Genomic DNA, 13,637 nt, shown 5'->3' on the forward strand with positions numbered 1-13,637 from the left:
AAGTACCAAAAAGGCATTTAATTTGCTACAGTGTCAATGTGTATGGATAGTAAATCTGAAAGAATTTTAATAATATTTAAGATTGGCATGCAAACATAATGCAATATATTGAATTACGATCTACATGAGATACTTTGTGAAAACATTGCTACAGTGAGGATAAAGGGTTCTGTATGAACAGTGAAAATCTTGCTCTTGATTGTAACTCCAAGGAAAGAATATGTCTTCTGTTCTGATATGTTAAGCAGTAAAAGAGTCATCTTAATCTTTTTAAGAAAGTCAGCCTTCAGGATATAAGCTATTTACAAGAGTGTTGAGAAAAGTGAAGTTTATCAGTACTGACAAGAGAATAAATCTATGAGTCTTAGCATGCTGAGTATAAATAGAAATACTAAAAAGTGTACTTGTTATCTACTACATGGTTAATTCATAGCGGAGTGGTGGGGCTGTGGTAGAGATGTAAGACATTGAGATGTCTTATTCTATATCTTTTACATTTGTATATCAAGTACAAATACTAAGAATATAACAGCTGTTTGACAGAGGTGAGGAGATCAGAACAAATGTGAACTGCTTATTTTGCCAAAAACCATTGCTAGAGTATATACAGTAAGATTGGAAGTCCTTTGGTATTCCTACTGATTTACTTATCTTAAACATATGACAGCTTACATGTTTTTTTATCCTGCTTCAGAGGGCTCTTACTACTACAGTTTAATATCACAATTTTTTTTCACAACCATGATGTGCCACAAAGAAAGAAAGGGACATGAAGCAACATGAAGCAATTCAAACTTTCTGGATTTCTTATCGGCACACAGATTTTTTTATTGTTGAGTATATAAGTAAACATGTTGCAGAGAATAAATGTTATGCTCTCTGATGCAAGTATTTTTAAGGCAACACAGAGCTTTTTAATTTAAAAATATCATATGCATTTTTACAAGTAGCTGGTGTTTAAAGTATGTTTGTAAGCAAATTGCAGTTGATGTTTTGTCTGCTAATTTGGTACCAAGGGACAATCTTGAAAATTAGATCTACATATGACTAACAAAAATCTGTTGTACAATGTAATTAACTGAGCCAAGGTAGACCCTCAGAAAATGACACTAAACACAAGAGGTAAGTCTCAGAGCTCTTGTGTCATCATGTTTGCATTATGATTCATGCATCAGCCAGCTCCAGTGGAGCCTCTGGAAGCAGCCTTGATCCCTGCTGAGCAGGGGCACTGCGCTCTCTGCTGGGCGCAGAGCTAGCATAGGCAGAAAGCAGAGGGGAGTTTTGGGAGGTGGTGGCCACCACAGCTGTACCCATGCCAAGTCCCTCGTGTGAAGGTGTAGCTGCCATGCGTTAGCCCTGGAAGAGCTGTACCTCCTCCTGAAACACACGAGTGTCTCCTGAGCCCAGTCCCTCTGCACAGCAGCCAGGGGCTGCCTGACCTTTCTATGGCCACAGCAAATACTTTAGGTTAGAGACACCCCTGACCCTTTCAGTGTGAGTCTGACTTGAGGGCCTGAAGAAGCCAGAGAGGCTTTTTAACTCCAAACCAGCATGAACCATTACTACCTTCACATAGCCTTCCTCTGGCTATGAGGAAATATCAAATGCCCAGAGGCCTTTGTTTTTCAGCCCTGGCCTGGCACAGTTACACTAGCCAAGGGCAACAGTACTAGTGGGACATCCCAAAAGTTAGCCCAGCACTTGTGAGGTGGGAAATAGAGCAGTGGAGGGGCAGGGCTCCCTCCCTCTTCCCAGACATACGCTTGCACGGCCAGATGACATTTTTGGGGCCGTTCTCCAGGCCATGGCCTGGCCCTGACACTGCAGCTGGCTGAGGGCTGCAGATGGCTGGTTTGAATGCTGGACTGAGGTACTGTGAGGGCAGCTCTGAATGCAAAAAGCAGAACAATATAAAACCTTAAAGGACAAAACCCCAGCTGCTGCTGAGCCACCTCAGTGGCCACTACAACGTCTGTTCCATCATTTAAGTCCTGCAACTATTTCTGCCTGGGACAGCAGGCTCATAGAGCCTAGCTGCTTTTATTTTGGGTTGGGAACATCAGCACTATGTTTTGACCTTTACCCTTAAGTTCCCATGGACTTCTTCAGAGGAGAAACCATTCTGACAAGGTTATACTAAAAGTGATTGGCCCTGACAATTTGTACATCCTTAGGTAAAGACTCACAATCCAGGAGTTGTTCATCTCTGTAACTCCTCATCTTCATATTTCAAATATATGAGAATGGGGATATTTTCATGATGGCAAGTGTCTTCAAAAATCAAGCGTCTATCACAGTAATGGCCTGGTCCATCCTTGCATTCAGGTAATGGCATTTCAGCTCCCGATGGCAGCCCCTCCTAAGCCCAGTGGAGGCACTCTACAAGAAGTGATGTATGCATGCTTTGACTGGTAGATATTTTGCAAGTTGGCACCATTAGCTCCTGCCAGAAGACACGTCAAGGTGGCACCACAGCACTTGTGCTGTTAAGATGTTCACCAAACCTCCATCAGTCAGGAACACTATGCACCAATAGCTGCACCTGCACCAATAGCTTCATAGGATAGCTTGCACCCACTGCTTAGGAGTGGTGACTGCTCTCCAGTTGTCACTATGAGGGCACAAGGTGAGCAAAACAAACGTCATGTTTAGGGCAGTTAATCACTCCTTGAAGAAGGCACCTGCATTTTGCAGCACAACAAAGCTTTTATGAAAGGCTCCTGTGTATTTTTAAGGTTAGCAGAGGTATACATATCCTACACAAATATGTTTGAAACAAATATTAGAATCAGTAATCAAATTCAAGATTTGGGTTTTGTTCTTCTGGTTGCAGATTTAATGATTCCCCATGACTGTAGTAATTACATCTACAGCTACCGTTATTAGGGGAGAAGGGAATATGCTCTCTGTGAACACAGCCAAAGGAACTCAATGAATCCAACTTCATGCAGTGAGTGAGTCAAGAGCACCATCTCGTGGTTTTCCCTTTCCAGAACAGATTTCATTTCTAAAAAATCTCTATACTACGGCATAATTTCCTCAAAAGGAAAGTCCTTGGATTTGGGAGGTGGGAATAGAATTCTTATTTAGAATCCTAATCTAGATTCCATCTTTTTAAAGTCTCTAAGGGCAGACTTTATATTTTCGGGCTAAATATACAGCATTTTTTGAGAGTGGTCACTGATAAAACTATGATTATACACCTAAAAAAATTCAACATGCTAAAATTTTGCTTACTTGCAGTGAAACCTTTGGCTAGGGAGAGCGTATCTGGCACTTGCTACAGTTTAGCAACACGTTAGAAATCAGGCTCCGAGGTGACCAACTGGGCTACGGCGCCCGGTAGCTGCAGAGTTGAAGGTTGTTTTTTCTCGTTTTGATTCTTACATGTCCCAGAGTCCTCAGAGCACAAAGGCTTCTGCTGGAGGACATAATAAACTGATAAGTGCATCTAAACTTGCCCCTGTTTATACAAGTGACTATCATCACCATCAGGCACTTCTCTTCAGCTTCTCTCCTTGCCGTGGTGAGAGCAGAAATTGCCTTTAATGACTTGCAGAAAGGTGCAAGCACCTCGAGCAGCTCCTTGGGTTTTTTAGGACACCATCGTAACTGCAAGAAATAAGACCTGAAAGACGCAGATACTAAATATTGATTTCAGAAAGTCCTAAATGCCTACCTTTGTCTGTCTCCCAGCTAGCATTAGTATGGATGAATAATCTGTCTTCACAGCTGTTCAAGCTAGGGAGAACAGCTGCTAGACACAGCAATTTACACAGCAGAGAAATGTCCCACCCTTCCTCACCATGCAGAGCCATTGCTTGAGATAAGTAAGTAACTGGAAGAAATCTGTACTTGCACCAGGAGACTCTGGCAGCCTGCAGGCATTTATCACCCTGTGTAGATCTGAAAGGAGCATGCAGTGTGGGTAAGCAGCTTATCACATTCCTGCAAAGTCACTGGGGCTGCCAACTGCTGAGTTTGAAAGTGCTTTTTGAGAACAGCTGCAGTACCTGAGGAGTACTGATCTCCATATGGCAATTGCCCTGCTCTTGCCCTAGCTATGACTCACAACGATTGCATATCAAAGGCAAGTCCAAGATAGCTCAGCAGACATTCACAGCAATCTGCATCTACGACTTTCACACCTTTGGCACACAAATCACTCTTCTCAGCACTCCTTGGGGCACCTACTAGCAGTAACACCCATCATCCTCACTTCGAGGACCTGCTTTCTCCCTCAGCAGCAGATGCTAGCACGCCTGGGTGGGGACTGATTGTCCACCTTCTTTTTCTGCAGCTCACCATTCACTGAAACTATTTATGAGGAGACCAAACGTCCTGCTACTTTCAGTAAGATGCATGGTTTTATTCAGGCTCCATGCTCAGTGTTATTTGGCAAGGTTTGAAATGCTGGACAGGATTATGATAAAGAAATAGCTGTGGAACCCTAACAGATCCTATGCATAAGAAAATTCTAACTGCTGATAACAGATCAAGGTCTCTTGATCTGGATCAGGACGCTCAACAGTGAGATGTCACTCACCTGTTGAAGGCTGCAACCTTGAATGTCTATTCTGATTTAAACTGAAGCTGGCAGGCAAGGCTCTGAGGATCATATAAATCAAAAATGAATAAGTGAAAATAGCGACAATGTTTTGCAGCAGATCCATTACAGCTTGGCCAAAGCTTCATTAAGTCAAATAACTTGACCTTTCCAACAAGGTTTCAGGTAAAAGATAGTTGCTCCTTATCACTCAGAAGTTAGTAAAAAATGTCCATCTCTTCGCTCTTATCTGGAGGTAACAAGGAATTTTTCTCAAAATTCTTCATGAACAGATAATTTCTACAGCTAAAAAATGAAAATAAGGAAGAAAAAGAGCAGCTGTTCTTTACTCAGTGTACAAATTGTTAGGCCTACTAGAAAGTGCATTGTTCCTTTAGTAAGCTCCAAAATATGAAAAGGTACACTTGATTCACCACATTCAATGTGAAAACACATGATTTTAATTCAAGATGTATCCTACAGTGCAACACCAGTCTAAGAGTGAATGCCTGTGCCATATTTCTTGAAATTACTATAGGAAATAGCATTTCTGTTCACATCACATTATTTGCACTCTTCAGGACACAGGAATTTCAGTAGAGATGAAAATTTTAACAAATCTTGCTTGTAAGATTTCTTATCTCTGTGTGCTCAGCCTAACACTTGCTGTGGTTTTATATATATCAATATGGTACTATCTAAATCCAGAATAAAGTATAACAGGATAACAGATTCATAGAATGGTGTGGGTTGGGAGGGATCTTAAAGATCATCTAGTTCCAACTCCCCTGCTGCAGACAGGGACACCTTTATTGGACCAGATTGTTTAGAGCTCCATAAACACTTCCAGAGTTTCTCTAGGAAATCTGTTTCAGTGTCTGACCAGCCTCACAGTAAAGAATTTTTCCCTAATATCTAATCTAAATCTACTTTCTCCTAACTTTGAAGCCACTCCCATTTGTCCTGTCACTACACACATTTTAGTTCAAGAAGCAGGACTACATTGCAGTGATCCCAAGTCAGTTACTTACCAAAGAGGGAAAAAACCACCCCAGATAATTCCACAAAAACATTAGTCTATTTCTTGAAAGCTTGCCTTTCTTTACTGTGGGATCAGGAATATTTTGCTGACAGTGAGCTAGTTTGGCAACAGCAGCATAAATCCAGCCAAAAGAAAAATTTCCATTGAAATGAAAAGGAAGTGCTGGCACTTTTGACACTATAGGCAATTACTGATAAGAGCCTTTAGGTAAGATGCAGGAATACAGCATGACAATGGATTCAGTACACTGTTTTATACAAACCCAGGAGGACTTGCCCTTTGTTGAATCAACAATTTAAAGAAGCACATACTAGAAAACATGCAAAAAGAGCATGAGAAGCACTTAGGATGAAAAATAGGAAGGCCAGATTTGCCAACCAAGTTGTTGAGAATAATCATTTATTTTCACATTTACAAGACAAATATGAATAATATTTACAAATATATACAAATATTAAAATTAGCTTGTGATTTCAAAAAAAAGTCAAAGTATTTTTAGCAGTACAGCCAACATACAGTACTTTTTTTTTGAACTTAGAAAAGGTTCAAGAAATGAAAGAAGAAATGAAGAGCAATTTCATATTCACATAAGAGAAGCCATCAGAGAAAGTGTTATTATGAATGTCCACGTTTTAAAATCAAAGGCAAAGCTTCGAAAAACCATAAAATCTAGTCTCCCTCGTATTTTCACATTAAAAGGGGCTTCACTCACCTCACTTGACAGCACTAGAAATGTTTTTAAAACCTTTCTGAGCAGGATGATTAAATTAACAGAGGAATAACAGAATTAACCATTTTCATGAATATGGAATAGCAGAAAGCATTCTCCTCATGGATGACTTAAAAAAAAAAAAAAACTTTTATGGGACATTTGCCAATTTGTACTGGGGGGATGGATCACAATCTCTTTAGATTCTGTTTGCTTTTCTTAGTCCCAGGAAGTGGCCCTGGTGCAGAGTTGTGTTTCACTGGTTTGCTGCTCACACAGTCACTGGAGCTGTGGTAGCTGCACATGCACTTAGTGCAAAAGTCAAAGCCACAACTTTCACGATTGCATGTTGCTCTTTGGAGGTAGGAGTCATACTTGGCAGGTGAGCCACAGCGATGGCAGGCTTTAAGGCTTTCAGTGTTTTTCAAGTTCCTGGCAGCCTGTTGGAAAAAGCACACAGAAAATCATGAGTAGAGGGTAAATGCAGTCTCCAAACATTTCCTGATACTACCTTAGTGCCACAAACAAATTATAACTTCTCCTAATGTAAAGAGACAAACTAAAACCTTAGCCTAATTCTTGTTGCATCAAATTCTGATGGAGTTCAGAACAGGAATAATCAGGATATAATTACAGGTATTTTGACTGGAACAGAGGTAGCCAATTTAAAACTCTTAAAATTTAAAAGTTAAAGGACAGGCTAAATCAAGAGCAATAAGTGTAACAGCCTTCCTGAATCTTCCAAACCTCATTCAAGGATAGTGATGTAGTTGTGTATAGCTGCATGTATCAGGAATTAAATTTTATGACTGCTACTGAACAGTTGTACTTTTACATTCCTAATGTTACAAAGTCCTATATAATAGTATTACAGCATCTTGATTATACGTTCCAGTGACCTTTTCATCATCTTCTCTTATTGCATCAAGCTGCAGAATAAGACTTGAGCATAAAACCTTTTTCTAGTTAGGAAAATCTTTTGCTTATTAACAAGAAATAACTTTAGGTAAGCATTTTTAAAAGTCTTATACGATACAGGCGCAGGTCTACATTGCAAGTATGTAGGAAAAAAAACAACTTAAAAAAACAAGGTGAAGGCAAAACAGGCTGTTGGCAGTTACTGACAAATATGAGACACTATAAATAACTATTTAAAAAGTAATTTTAATGCCAGGTTCACAAAATACCCCACAGAATGATTAAAAGAAATATGCATTGCTAATTTTTTTTTTAATTGAAACTAAGAACTATTAAGTCTTTGGTCTTTTTCTTTTTTTTTCCTAATTGTCCATCAGTTTTGAAGCAAAGTTGACAGTTTTTGTGATATTGCTTATCTGGAAAATATGTGATTCATTATAATAAACTCATGGAAAACAACAGGAAATTATTATTTTTTTTATATCTGACAAAACAAAATTTAAGCAAAAAAAAAATCACTAAGTGAAATTCTTAAGAGGGGAAAAAAAAGGATGTAAGACATCCCAATATACCAATATTCTCTCCAGTAGCTTCTGACATTGTCTTAAAATAGGCACACTAAGCAAAATTTGGCAGCCATATTTATAAGAACTACAAACACTTGAAATTGGAGATGCTACTTTCAAAAATACGCTCTACAAGGTGATTGTTTGCCAGACAACATGAGGGAAATTAAAGATCAGTGGAAATGGCCACTTACCTCAGAAAACTCTGTGAGCCTGCTGTGATTCCTAGATGCTTTGGATCTGGTGCTTTTTTTGTTCAAGTATTTTGGTGGGGTTGCTTTCTGAATGGAAGCTAAAGACACTCTGTAGAGAACGTACTCTCTTGTTGCAGCATGTTCTGGTGCCTTAGTGACATTCTAATGAAAAGAAAAACAAAGACTTAAATTCAGGAAGAGAACTTACCAGAGTTTTTTGTTTAATAGAAGTCACCAAGTAATTTTAGATTCTTCCTCCTGGTTTCCAATAATAAAGCATCACACCAAGGAGTGCTACTGATTTTACCATAACTTTCAGTCACTTCTGTTATAAATGCATAGAACAGCTCCCTAGTTCCTGGTCAAAAACTAACCATCTTCTATTACATAATCCTACTTTCATATTAACAGAGTTATTTAGGCAGAGCACGTAGCCTATGCATTATAGTTTTTTTAAGCAAAAATCAGCATTTCCAATTCTTTATGGTGAACAGGAATGCTCAAAGCTTTCTTTGGGAAAAATAAACTCCACACACCAATTTTTCAAGTTTCCAGTTCAAGTTAAAAAAAAGCATGGAAGAAATCAAACTTTATGGGATGAATATTCAGTACAAATGTTTCATACCAACAGCACTGTAAAATACTACATAAAATTTTAACTGGTTAACAACCTTATCCTGTGGTAGATCCTAAGCCTTTGTTTGTTCTGTCTCTCCATCTCTCAAGATGGAAAAACACTGTTAGTGTTTTAAGAGTCCTGACTTGATAAAATGCTAGTCTGGTGTGGATGGATCAAGTATTTTTATTTCATAGAACAAGGCATTAGGAATAGCTCATAGTGCAAAAAGCTTTTCAGTTTCCACAGCAGGCATGGTGGACTTCAGAGACTACTGCTATAAACAGAGACCCTGAATCACAGAGCCACTTGAGCGATTTCTCTCAGTCTTCCTCCCTTCTGGATCAGTGGGGATGCTGAAGCAAGCAAGCCCCTGCTAGGAGACTCTAGGGCTTGCCTAGTGGGCTGTGCTGGCAATGACTGCCTACTTCCTGCCTTTCTCTGTAGCACAGACTTGTGATCTCTCCTTGGGTCACCTTGTCAGTCAACCCTCCTTGGCGTCCCCCAAGTCCCTGATGCAACTACCAATGCTTGAGACAAGGCATCCTAACAGGACAAACTCAGACACTCCAGTGACAGTTTTCAATCTAAGAAACTTTTCTGTGATCTCTTAAGCATAGGAGGAGACTTGAAATAGCAGAAAACTACTGATAGTTCAATGCAGAAACTTACAGAAAGGTTTTTCACAGCTCTGCTATACATTTGGAAAATCCATTTATCTTCTTGTAGAATCTTCTGCCATGTTGTGCTGACTTTGGCAAAACTGCAACAACAACACAAACACATCAGTTGCCTCCTAGGAAAGAGATTTAATAAATAGCAGGAATATCTGTAACCTGTTTCTTTTACATAATGATAGAAATTGTTCACTGTTGAAGTCCTTAATTTGCCTTTTAGGGAAAAGACAAATTCTCCATATGTATCATGGCTTACATTGTCAGTTCATGTTTTACTGTTTTAACACATAATACTAAACCTTGAGTAAATGTCACAAGTTCCATACCTAAAACATTAAGACGTGATTATTTTTTTTTCCTTTCCCAGTGAAATACAATGACATCAACATACTTACTTTACTAAATCCATCTCGCTGAGATGCCTTAAAATGTTTGCTAATATATGCTTCAGGTTCTTTTGGAAGAGTTCAGCAAGAATGTCTATTCTATCCAGCCCCATTTTCTTTCCAATTAAGTTACAAAGCTCAAATTTTCCCCTAGAAACAATTCTGTCTACAGCAGTCCAAGACTTGAGATTTCTTTTACCACTTTTTTTCAAAGTTGAGCAAATAACTTCTTCATAATGGATTACTGGCAACAGGGTCTTCTTTGAAAACTGTTCTTGGTTTTGGTTCTTCATGAGACAATGCTTTGGTGTACCACAGAGATTCCCAGCCAAAGGTAAACTATCCTCATGTTCTATTACATCAGCATAGTGAGTACTTAACATAGAGGAATAACCACTGTCCTCATGAAGTTTACTGCTTTCCATTGCCTCCATTTCACAGATACCTTCATCAAGTCTCTGGATTACTTGGTTGTTTTCTTTGTTATGTATGGGTCTTTCTCCATCTTCAATATCTAGATTTCTGGTGGCTGCATGGTATGAGTCACTAAGGAGCATTTTCTGATGTTCTTCTGCAGAGCTTTTACAAAAGCATTCCTCATAATTCAAGGGGTAGGATTTTTCCAGTCTTGCTTTCTCCGCAGCACATTTCAATGGTGCAAACCCAGCACGAAGAGATGTGCAATCAAAATCACGTTTCATTTTGCAAGAGCGGTTAAGGTTCGATTTCATTTTGTTGTTTGTATTCTGCAAGAAACAATGGAAGTATGAAAACACAGCATAAACTAGATCACAAATTCTTTTTCTTATGAAGACTCTATCATGCTTCTCTTCTGCCTTATGAATTTTATGCTTTTATCTGACTCACCCTCTAGTGTCCAAAATACAACTAAGGGAACTAAGGATTTGAACAGCCACTGATTAAATCCATGTAAGGTCTTCCCCAAAACTAGTTTTATGCTGCATATAACTAGGGAAAGAAAACTGGCTGAGTGATTTACTTGGTCACCATTTCACCAGCATAGATGAGACACAACAGTGCTTCCACTTCCTACCATAAAGGTCGCAACACAGTCAAGACGCTTGAGGTCCCTGCAAGGGACACCAGTGGCCGAGGGTCCATGAGTGACCACATGCCTGTGCAGGCCAGAGAAGCCTGAATTTTGCATCCAAGACCAGAAGCAATGCTGCTGCTGTAGCCAGATATCTGGCATTTTTGAGAAGGGAGGAGGCTGGGTGGCACAGGAAAAGCTTGAGTGCTCACATGTGTGAGTGAAATACAAAGGAAAGCAGCCATACTTAAACAGTGGCCAGTGAAATAAAGGTTTAAGCATGATTTAAAGAGGGTGGGAGATCGATAGATATTATAGGGGAATTGAGCTTTTCTTGCCCTGTTCCATTCCCCTCCCCCGCGAAATGTGGTGCTATCTATATTAACAATTGCGGGGGGGATGGGCGAGAGCTGAAGGGGAGAAGGAGGTCATCTCTCCCCAGTTAAACCTAAAGGGAAAATAAGTTTCAACATGCTTTGCAATCCGTAGGAAATAAAAGATCCCCGATTTAAGTATATTAACGTATTTAAGAACTTCCAGCAGTTTTGGAAAGAACCACGAGAAAAATGTGCCCCATGAACGACTTAGAGAAAAACTTCCCTCTTTGTACCTACGCTCGGTGGGAGAAAGGAGCAAATAGGCTTATGGCTTTGTATCGTATGAGTTGGGAGAAGAGATGCAAGCCCTTCCTAAGCCTCCTTGTCCCCTTCCCCCTTCCCTGAGAACGTCCAGAGAAGCTTTTGGGCTGAAATCCTGATGATTTAGAAAATGTCCCCAAATCACGGTTTGGTGCACCAGGGCCTGCCCCGACCCCCGGAGGAGCGGGCTCAGCCGCGGGGCCCCGCGGCGCTGTCAGGCTTCTCCCGCCCAGCGCTCAAGATGGCCCGGGTGGGTGCAAGTAGACCGGGTCCCGGCTCCGCCGTGCCCCACGGCCCCGGGAACTTCACCTCGCGCCTTCGGGGACCTTCGGCAATGGAGGATTTCGCCCACAGCGGAGGATTCCCCCTAGATCGTTGGTGGCGGGGCGGGCAGGAGCGCGCCGGGGGGATGCTCCTCCGACGGCGTGGCCGGCCGGCGGGCGGGAGACAGCGCGGCGCGGCGCCTCCCCGCCTGCCGCTGCCCGCCGGCGGGAGCCGGGCTGCGATCCCCATCCCGGCCGGCTCCCACCCCGCCAGTGCGGCGAGCAGCCGGGACCACCCCACACGCGGCTCTTTGGCGGGATCGGGTCGCTCCCTGGCCGCCAATGCGCCACCGTCCCGTCCCATCCCGTCCCGCCGGCGGGATAGCTGCGGGGCTAGGCTAGGAGAGCAGTGGGACCGGGCGGCCGCCAGGAATCCCCGTCCCCAGGCCATCTGGTCCCGCCGCTAGCATCCGCACGGTCCCGCCACCACGTACGCCGGCAGCTCCCGCCACCCCAGCCAAAGAGCCCTGACCGCGGAGCCCCGCTGCCCCCGAGCCGGCCCGAGAGCGGAGCCCTGGCCGGGAAGCCTTCAGCCCCAGAGCGGCTCCCGGCGGAGCTCGCTGCCCGCCCCGCGCTCACCTCCAGGGCTGCGCCGGCGCCGCCGCGGGCAGTGAGTGCGTCCCGCTCGCGCCGGGCGCTTTTTAAAAACTTTAAATTTGGTGTCCAAAACCGCGCCAGCCAATGGCGAGGCGCCGGGGCGCCGGACGCGGCCAATGGGCGGCGGGCAGGCGGCGGGGGCCAATCCGCGGCGCGGCGGGCGGGGCCGCGCCCGTCCCTCGCTTTCCCTCCTCGGCCGCCAGGGAGGGACGCGAGTGGCGCGGCCGCGGCTCCCGCGCGCCGGCCGCTCCCGCCCGCCCCTTCCTCCCGCCCCGCACCGCTCCGCTCTCGGTCCCGAAGGAACCCGCGGCTGCCGCGTCCCGGCACTGACACGCGCCTGAGCGCAGCTTGGCGCCCAGCTACATCTGTGTCTGCTTGTTTAAATGGACGCGCCTGGGATCTTCACATCACCCCGGCAGGCTCCGAATGTGCAAAGCTCCTCTACCGGGAAAGGATCCTCTCCCGCACTGGAGATATTCAAGAACTGCCCGGATGCAATCCTGTGCCATGTGCTTTAGGATGACCAGGCTTAAGGAGGGATGTTGGACTGCATGACCCACTGTGGTTCCTTCCAACCTGACCCATTCTGTGATCCAAGTCTGGCAGTGGATCTAGGCTACTCCGCATAAAAGAATTGTACTTATTTTATATGACCAATGCTACCAGTGGTTGCAGAGTGAGCAAGAGCACTACTGGGAGCTAGGCTGACTGGACACCAGTGCAGGGATCCCCACCACTGCTGGAGAGGCAATCTGCTTACAGCTCAAAGAGGTTGCATTTGCAGAGACAACATCCCTTGCATTAAAATTAACACAGAGCAAGTGGGGGACTTCAAGTCATGACAGGCCAAGGACAGTGAAGTCCCCCTATGTACAGCACTGTCAGACACCAGGTTTGGAATACCTCTGTCAGCCTCCTGCCAGAACTACACGATGTCTGTTTTTTCTCACAGTGATCAGAGCCTGGTCACTCACAAGGCAAAGCAACACATTTAGTGTTTGTTCCAGAGCCAGATGAGAATAGGGAGGCAGGATCTGCCCAGACAGGCTACAAGCTGGAAGATCGAGGAAGGTCTAGGGTGACAAAGACCTAAACAATTATCTAAGTTTCATGCAGAAGTGCAGTGTGCAGACCTGGTCAATGGCCCTTATTTGTTTGGAAGAATATGAAGCTGAACAGCAAACTCCATCTATCACTTGGCATAAGAAGGCTGGCTTTAAGTCATGTCTGTAGGACTGTCACAAGTGCTCTTCAGTGTTCCATTTACCATACTGATCTGGTAAGAATGAAGACTTAAGTCCTAGTTTCTGCTCCAATAGGTATCTAATTTTTTCACACAAAAATTGAGTCAGCGTTTCTTTTTACTTTTTTTAT

General features: G+C 43.2%; 1 protein-coding gene across 1 annotated transcript; it reads right to left on the bottom strand.

Moving 5' to 3' along the window:
- Nucleotides 1-5,970: 5,970 nt before the first annotated feature.
- Nucleotides 5,971-12,386, bottom strand: FBXO5 (F-box protein 5). The gene is made up of 5 exons (XM_068184645.1): nt 12,246-12,386; nt 9,664-10,400; nt 9,264-9,354; nt 7,976-8,137; nt 5,971-6,737 (listed from the first exon to the last, which is right to left on the bottom strand). The coding sequence occupies exons 2-5, from the start codon at nt 10,383-10,385 to the stop codon at nt 6,486-6,488; spliced, it is 1,227 nt and encodes a 408-aa protein (XP_068040746.1). The 5' UTR covers nt 10,386-10,400; nt 12,246-12,386; the 3' UTR covers nt 5,971-6,485.
- Nucleotides 12,387-13,637: the final 1,251 nt, after the last annotated feature.

Source organism: Anomalospiza imberbis, chromosome 3 (assembly GCF_031753505.1).
Source record: "Anomalospiza imberbis isolate Cuckoo-Finch-1a 21T00152 chromosome 3, ASM3175350v1, whole genome shotgun sequence".
Taxonomy (NCBI): Eukaryota; Metazoa; Chordata; class Aves; order Passeriformes; family Viduidae; genus Anomalospiza; species Anomalospiza imberbis.